Below are 9,474 nucleotides of genomic sequence, written 5' to 3' on the forward strand. Positions count from 1 at the left end.
GAGAGAGATGCCTCCCCAGATGACGGCAAGGGTCAGGATGAACTGACGGAAAGAGTCAGGATGAACCAGGATTGGAGCAGTGATGAAGCGGTGTTTAAGGTCCCGGAACGCCCAGTCAGTGGCAGAGGACACGTGAACAGACCCTGGTAGAGGTGAGTGCAGACAGGGAGGAGGCCAGGCTCACGCACATGGCCAGCTGTTGTTCCCATACCAGCGTCATGAGGGAGGCTATCTTAGAGCGATCAGAGGGGTTAGGAGGAGGGCTGAATATACGGAACTAGATGGTAGAACGTACTGAACTAGAAATGGTAGAATGTCGGAACTAGAATGGTAGAATGTACTGAACTAGAATGGTAGAATGTATTGAACTAGAATGGTAGAATGTACTGACTAGAATGGTCAGATTACTGAACTAGAAATGGTAGAATGTATTGAACTAGAATGGTAGAATGTACTGAACTAGAATGCACTGAACTAGAATGTAACTGAACTATGAATGGTTAGAATGTACTGAACTAGAATGGTAAGAATGTTACTGAACTGAATGGTAGAATGTACTGAACTAGAATGGTAGAATGTACTGAACTAGAATGGTAGAATGTACTGAACTAGAATGGTAGAATGTACTGAACTAGAATGGTAGAATGTATTGAACTAGAATGGTAGAATGTATTGAACTAGATGGTAGATGTACTGAACTAGAATGGTAAGAATGTACTGAACTAGAATGGTAGAATGTATTGAACTAGAATGGTAGAATGTACTGAACTAGAATGGTAGAATGTACTGAACTAGAATGGTAGAATGTATGAATAGAATGGTAGATGTTTGAACTAGAATGGTAGAATGTACTGAATTAGATGGAGAATGTCTAACTAGAATGGTAGAATGTACTGAACTAGAATGGTAGAATGTACTGAACTAGAATGGTAGAATGTAATGAACTAGAATGGTAGAATGTATTGAACTAAATGGTAGAATGTATGAACTAGAATGGTAGAATGTACTGAACTAGAATGGTAAGAATGTACTGAACTAGAATGGTAGAATGTATTGAACTAGAATGGTAGAATGTATTGAACTAGAATGGTAGAATGTACTAACTAGAATGGTAGAATGTACTGAACTAGAATGGTAAGATGTAGATGAGAATGTTGAACTAGAATGGTAGAATGTATTGAACTAGAATGGTAGAATGTACTGAACTAAATGGTAAGAATTTCTGTGAATGGTAGAATGTACTGAACTAGAATGGTAGAATGTACTGAACTAGAATGATAGAATGTACTGAACTAGAATGGTAGAATTATCTGAACTAGAATGGTAGAATGTACTGAACCTAGAATGCACTGAACTAGAATGATAGAATTTACTGAACTAGAATGGTAGATGTACTGAACTAGAACGGTAGAATGTACTGAACTAGAATGGTAGAATGTACTGAACTAGAATGCACTGAACTAGAATGTAGAATTTACTGAACTAGAATGGTAGAATGTACTGAACTAGAAGGTAGAATGTACTGAACTAGAATGGTAGAATGTACTGAACTAGAATGGTAGAATGTACTGAACTAGAATGGTAGAATGTACTGAACTAGAATGGTAGAATGTACTTGAACTAGAATGGTAGAATGTACTGAACTAGAATGGTAGAATGTACTGAACTAGAATGGTACGATGTATAACTGAACTAGAATGTATGACTAGAATGCACTGACTGATGTAGAATGTTGAACAGATGTAGAGAACGTGTCATGAACTATGTACTGACATGGTAGATGTATGACTAGAATGGTAGATGTACTGAACTAGAATGGTAGAATGTACTGAACTGAATGGTAGAATGTATTGAACTAGAATGGTAGAATGTACTGAACTAGAATGGTAGAATGTACTGAACTAGAATGGATAGAATGTACTGAACTAGAATGGTAGAATGTACTGAACTAGAATGGTAGAATGTACTGAACTAGATGTGGTAGAATGTACTGAACTAGAATGGTAAATTACTGACTAAGAATGGTAGAATGTACTGAACTAGAATGGTAGAATGTATTGAACTAGAATGGTAGAATGTACTGAACTAGAATGGTAGAATGTACTGAACTAGAATGGTAGAATGTACTGAACTAGAATGGTAGAATGTATTGAACTAGAATGGTAGATGTACTGAACTAGAATGGTAGAATGTGCTGAACTAGAATGGTAGAATGTATTGAACTAGAATGGTAGAATGTATTGAACTAGAATGGTAGAATGTGCTGAACTAGAATGGTAGAAATGTACTGAACTAGAATGGTAGAATGTATTGAACTAGAATGGTAGATATGTATTGAACTAGAATGGTAGAATGTACTGAACTAAAATGGTAGAAATGTACTGAACTAGAATGGTAGAATGTATTGAACTAGAATGGTAGAATGTTTGAACTAGAATGCACTGACTAGTAATAGTAAGAATGTACTGAACTAGAATGGTAGAATGTACTGAACTAGAATGGTAGAATGTACTGAACTAGAATGCACTGACTAGAAGTAGTAATTACTGAACTAAAATGGTAGAATGTACTGACTAGAATGGTAGAATGTATTGAACTAGAATGGTAGAATGCACTGAACTAGAATAGTAGAATGTACTGACTAGAATGGTAGAATGGGAAGATAATGGATCATACAACCTCGACCTCTGAATGCTCACTATGAATGGCCACCTGACATTTACTCCTTTAGTGCTGACCTGTTGTTGCGCCTTCTATAACCACTGTGATTATTATTTGACCCTGCTGGTCATCTATGAATGTTTGAACATCTTGAAGAACGATTTGGCCTTAATGACCATTTACTCTTATAATCTCCACCAGCACAGCCAGAAGAGGACTGGCCACCTCTCAGAGCCTGGTTCCTCTCTACGTTTCTTCAAAGGCTCCGTCCTTTCTAGGGAGTCTTTCCTAGATACGTGCTTCTACGTCTGCATTGCTTGCTGTTTGGGGTTTTAGGCTGGGTTTCTGTACAGCACTTGGTGTAAAAAAGGCTTTGTAAATACATTGACTAAAATGTTTCATACGCCACCTGGTGGACATATCCTAAAAATAAGACTTTCTTTATTACCACGATACACAAATACCTTGGAGCTCCTCAAGACTTTTCATCATTATTATATTGATATCAACGTTTGGAGAATAATACTGAGACTGATTATATTGCTTTAAATGAGTTTCACCTCTGTAGACGAATACCCATCTCTGAGCATGGATGGAGAGGAGAGGAGAGGGAGGAGAGAGGACAGGGAGCGGAAATGAGGGGGAGGGTGGAGAAGGGACAGGAAAGGAGATGGGAGGCAGCATGGAGGAGAGGAGAGGAGATACAGTGAGGGGAGAGGAGAGAGAGGCAGCGAGGGGAGAGGAGAGGAGAGGGAGGCAGCGAGGGGAGAGGAGAGGAGAGGGAGGCAGCGAGGGGAGAGGAGAGGGAGGCAGCGAGGGAGAGAGAGGGAGGCAGTGAGAGGGGGAGGAGCGGGGGAGAGAGAGGAGAGGGAGGCAGTGAGAGGAGAGGAGAGGAGAGGGAGGCAGCGAAGGGAGAGGAGAGGGAGGCAGCGAGGGGAGAGGAGAGGGAGGTAGTGAGAGGAGAGGGAGGGAGCGAGGGGAGAGGAGAGGAGAGGGAGGCAGCGAGGGGAGAGGAGATAGAGGGAGGCAGTGAGAGGAAGGGAGGCAGCGAGGGGAGAGGAGAGGGAGACAGTGAGTGGAGAGGAGAGAAGAGGGAGGCAGTGAGAGGAGAGGAGAGGGAGGCAGCGAGGGGAGAGGAGAGGAGAGGAGGGGAGAGGGAGGCAGCAGGGGAGAGGAGAGGAGAGGGGAGGCCGCGAGGGAGAGGAGAGGAGAGGGAGGCAGCAAGGAGAGGAGGGGGGAGGGAGGCAGCGAGGGGAGAGGAGAGGAAGAGGGAGGCAGCGGATGGGAGAGGAGAGGAGAGGGAGGAGCGAGGGGAGCAGGAGAGGAAGAGGGAGGCAGCAGGGGGAGAGGAGAGGAGAGGAGGCAGCGAGGGGAGGGAGGAGAGGAGAGGAGGCAAGCGAGAGGGGAGAGGAGAGGGAGGCAGCAGGGGGAGAGGAGAGGAGAGGGAGGCAGCAGGGGGAGAGGAGAGGAGAGGGAGGCAGCAGGGTTTATGTATTTAGGTGGTTTAACTCATTTAGTGGAGCTGAAGCCTGCCTCAGCCCATTTACACGATAGCCAGCTGAAACTAAACAGAGGAAGAACACACACACATGTAATCACTATGCCAACATCACGGTAATCAGTTCCTTATGCTGCTGGCTAACAGGATAGTAAAAGATAGTGGAGTATGTACACATTATATAGGAGAAAGGAAACCACATGGTGTTCTGTGATGTATAGATACACTGAACAAAAAAATAAACTCAATCATTTTCCATATGTACAGAAAACTTCTTTCTAAAAGGTTGTGCAGAAATGGATTTACATCCCTGTTAGTGAGCATTTGTYCTGTGCCAAGATAATCCATCCACCTGACAAGTGTGGCATATCAAGAAACTGATTAAACGGATCATTACACAGATGCACCTTGTGCTGGGGACAATAAAAGGCCACTCTAAAATGTACAGTTTTGATTGCAGGTATGTGCAGGCATGCTGACTGCAGGAATGTCCAACAGAGCTGTTGTCAGAGAACTTAATGTTAATTTCTCTACCATAAGCCGCCTTCAACGTCATTTTTATAGAAATTGGCAGTACATCCAATCAGCCTCACAACCGCAGACCACGTGTAACCACACCAGCCCTCCACATCAGTCTTCTTCACCTGCGGGATCGTCTGAGACCAGCCACCTGGACAGATGATGAAACTGAGGAGTATTTCTGTCTGTAATAAAGCCCTTTTGTTGAGAAACTCATTCTGATTAGCTGGGCCTGGCTCCCTAGTGAGTGGACCTGGCTACCAGGTGGGTGGGCCTATGCCCTCCCAGGCCCACCTATGGCTGAATCTGATTTTACTGTTTAAGCCAATGTGTGTAAATGTGTCTGATTTTAGCTGAGATTATATCTCTTTAAACCTACTCTGACACCTCTTGATTAATTTGAGGATCCCCGTTGCCTTAAAGTGAATAAGGGAGTCACTGCCCAGTCATGTGAAATCCATAGATTAGGTCCTATTTAATTTATTTACATTGACTGATTTCCTTATATGAACTGTAACTCAATAAAATCTTTGAAGTTGTTGAATGTTGCGTTTCTCTTTTTGTTCAGTTTAGATATACCTTCTGTAGTATATGATTTAGACTACTCTTTTCATTTTCTCCAGAGATCAACAGAAGTTAATTTATGACATTCTGAAATGCAGCCAGTGTTTTTTTTTTCTCCACTCTTAATAAATATACATGAGTGTATTTTAACCAGTGCGTTCTGCGTAGCAGACACTGTGATAGTGTGAGATAAAATATACACCCTTATGCAGGAAACAAAGGAAGATCATTTATCACCTTGTCAACACGGCCCTGATAACACACTGTCAACAGCAGTAGTATCTAGAATACAGCTTCTTATTTAGATGCACGTCATCTAGCAGAGACAGACACGGCGTGTCCCTGAATATCTCTGACACGTATTTACGCCATAGCTGTAAAGTTGGCAAATGAGATCATTGTATGAACGTATCATACAATCTAAACAACACGGGTTACTTTGACAGTCTTCTTCATCGCAGTTGACATGTGTTACTTTGACCCTCTTCTTCATCACAGTTGACATGAAATCAAAGCTATCAGAATAAACCGTTTCATCGTGGAATATCTTTTTGTTTTTTCACAGACAAATATAACTTTAGCAGAGACATTGCACACAAGTTGACACTCCGCCAAGTCAATGACGACCACAAGTCTAAATATATAGAGAGAAGTGCTGGTCTAGAATCTGTTTCACCCCTGTCCATGTAATCTTATGCATTAAGGTCTATAGGGTCAAACTGATCCTGAATCAGAACTCCAGGCTCTATTTGATGGGTGAGTTCAGTATCTCCTGGTAGTCCTGCCGTACAGCCCGRCTGACCCTGTACAGCTTCACTCCCGTTAGAGTAAACACACTGGCCATGATGACCAGCCCCCCGATGACGTCGTAGACGGAGGGGACCATGCGCAGCACCATGAGCTGAAGCAGCATGGCCACCACTATCTCCAGGTGCTGCACCGTGCTCACCAGGGCGGCGTGGAACTTGTTRAGGGCGTAGTAGACCCCCAGGAACGCCACGGTGGAACAGATACAGATCCCCGTGAGGTAGCCCCACGTCTCCCCATCCAGGGGGATGATCGGCTCCTGCATAACGAACATGGTGGAGGCGCCCCACACCRTGCCCGTCCAGCCGAACGTGAACAGGGCCGTCCAMATGCTGACGCGCTCCTTGATGGCCCGGTAGACGATCATGGACAGGGCTCCGGTGAGGCCGGCCATCACCGTCATGGTGTAGCCGAACGCCTCCTTCCAGAAGGTGAGGCGGGACTTGTCCTCGTCGGCCACGTTGGGGATCATGACGAGACACAGGCCGAACACGCTGCCCACCACCGTCACTACGTCCGTGTAGCCCAGCCTCTCATCTAACAACAGGAAGGCCATCACGCCGCTGAACACCGTGGTGGTTGCGCGCCACATGATGGTGCCGTTGCTRGGCGGCACGATKGCGAAGGCGGTGTAGGCGCAGGTGATGGAGATGACGTTGCAGACACCATAGAAGAAGAGCCGGAGGCGGTACCCCTTGGGTCCGAAGGGTTCCTCCTGGTTATAAAACACCACTGTGATGGACAGGACCTGGATCACAGACCGGATGAAAATCAGCTCCAGGGACGGCACGTTGGAGCGGTCCGCCGCCAGCCGTGTGATCAGAGCCACGCAGCCGTGAGCCACCGCTGCCCCGAACAACGCCATCCAGGTGACCCGGGACGCCAGGACGTTGGCCTCCCCAAAGCTAGCCAGCTGCCCCCCGACACCCTTGTCCCTGCTCTGGGGCTCCACACCTCCACCTACTGGCCCCTTCCCCCCTAGCGGCCTGGGGGTATCTATGGTGCCAAAGAAAGTCATCCTACTACTGTCCGTCACCAGTCTCTTAGCAGGGCTGGCCTCTGCAAACGAACCAAAGTCCTCAAAGGACGGGGCATCGTCGTAACCCTCGTCTCCAGGCTGGGGGAAGTGGGTGGCGTATTTCACTGTGACCGAATTGGGGTGGATCTTCACCCGCTTCTTAGATCCTCCATACGGCTTCTGGCCCCCAGATACATCCATGTTCCTTCAGCAGATCAGAGCTGGAGAAGGACAGAGGTCAGAGTCCGACCAGTCAGTATATTACTACCACGTTACACAGTCAGTATATTACCCACCAGTCTATATACCACCAGTCAGTATATTACTACCAGTCCAGTCATATTACCCCTACTACAGTCAGTATATTACTCATACCAGCACTCCAGTCAGTATATTACTACCAGTCCCCAGTATATTACCTACCAGTAGTATTACCACCAGTCAGTATATTACCACCAGTCCAGGCCAGTCAGTGTATAATTACACACCAGTCAGTAATTATTACTACCAGTCAGTATATTACTACCAGTTATATATTACCACCCGACCTCAAGCAGTTATACCACCAGTCAGTATATTACCAACCAGTCAGTAAATATTACCACCAGTCAAGTCAGTATATTACCAGCAGTCAGTTATACTTACCACCAGTCAGTATAATTACACCAGTCAGTATATTACCACCAGTCCAGTATATTACCACCACAGTCAGTATATTACCACCAGTCAGTATATTACTACCAGTCCAGTATATTACCACCAGTCAGTATATTACCACCAGTCAGTATATTACCACCAGTATATTACCACCAGTCCCAGTATATTACCACCAGTCAGTAATATTACCATCAGTCAGTATATTACACAGTCAGTATATTACACAGTCAGTATATTACCACCAGTCAGTATATACCACCAGTCAGTATATTACCACAGTCAGTATATTACCACCAGTCAGTATATTACCACCAGTCAGTAATATTACACCAAGTATATTCACCACCAGTCAGTATATTACCACCAAGTCAGTAATTACACCAGTCAGTATATTACCACCAGTCAGTATATTACCACCGCAGTAATATAACCACCAGTCCAGTATATTACCAAACCAGTCAGTTATTACCACCAGTCAGTATATTACCACCAGTCAGTATAATTACTAACCAGTCAGTATATTACCACCAGTTCAAGTATATTAACCACCAGTATATATTACTACCAGTCAGTATATTACCACCAGTCAAAGTATATTACTACCAGTCAGTATATTACCACCAGTCAGTATATTACCACCAGTCAGTATATTTACTACCAGCAGTATATTACTACCAGTCAGTATTACCACCAGTCAGTATATTACCACCCAGTCAGTATATTACTACCAGTCAGTATATTACCACCAGTCAGTATATTACTACCAGTCAGTATATTACCACAGTGCAGTATTATTACACCATAGTTATATTACTACCAGTCAAGTATATTACCACCAGTCAGTATAATTACCACCAAGTCAGTTATTACCCAGTCAGTATATTACCACCAGTCAGTATATTTACCTACCCAGTCAGTATATTACCAACCAGTATATTACCACCAGTCAGTATATACCACCAGTATAATTACCACCAGTCAGTAATATTAACCACAGTCAGTATATTACTACCAGTCAGTATATTACCACCAGTCAGTATATTACCACCAGTCAGTATATTACTACCAGTCCAGTATATTACCACCAGTCAGTATATTACTACCAGTCAGTAATATTACCACAAGTATATTACTACCAGTCAGTATATTACGGCTACCAGTCAGTTATATCACCAGTCAGTATATTACCACCAGTCATATATTACCACCAGTATATTACCACCAGTCAGTATATCACTACCAAGTCAGTATATTACTACCAGTATATATTACACCGAGTCAGTATATTACCACCAGTCAGTATATTACCCACCAGTCAGTATATTACCACAGTCAAGTATATTACTACCAGTCAGTTATTACCACCAGTATATTACTCCACCGTCAGTATATTACTTAACCAGTCAGTATATTACCACCAGTCAGTATACAATTACCACAGTCAGTATAATTACCAGCAGTCACAGTATATTACTACCAGTATATTACCACCAGTCAGTATATTACCACCAGTAGTATTACCACCAGTCAGTATATTAACACCAGCAGTATAATTACCACCAGTATATTACCACCAGTCAGTATATTACCACCATACGTCAGTATTACCACTAGTCAGTATATTACCACCAGTATTATATCCTACCAGTCAGTATATTACCCCAGTAATATTACCACCAGTCAGTATATTACTACCAGTCAGTAATTTATACCAGTATATTACCATCAGTTAGTAATGCTATCATGTTTA

The 9,474-nt window shown here is 43.6% G+C and overlaps 1 protein-coding gene across 1 annotated transcript; it reads right to left on the bottom strand.

The window, feature by feature from the left end:
• Window positions 1–4,144: 4,144 nt before the first annotated feature.
• slc35g2b (solute carrier family 35 member G2b) lies at window positions 4,145–7,283 on the bottom strand. Its single transcript, XM_024143870.2, has one exon. The coding sequence runs from the start codon at window positions 7,266–7,268 to the stop codon at window positions 5,988–5,990; it is 1,281 nt and encodes a 426-aa protein (XP_023999638.1). The 5' UTR covers window positions 7,269–7,283; the 3' UTR covers window positions 4,145–5,987.
• Window positions 7,284–9,474: the final 2,191 nt, after the last annotated feature.

The sequence above is a fragment of the Salvelinus sp. IW2-2015 genome, unplaced genomic scaffold (genome assembly GCF_002910315.2).
Source record: "Salvelinus sp. IW2-2015 unplaced genomic scaffold, ASM291031v2 Un_scaffold4470, whole genome shotgun sequence".
Taxonomy (NCBI): Eukaryota; Metazoa; Chordata; class Actinopteri; order Salmoniformes; family Salmonidae; genus Salvelinus; species Salvelinus sp. IW2-2015.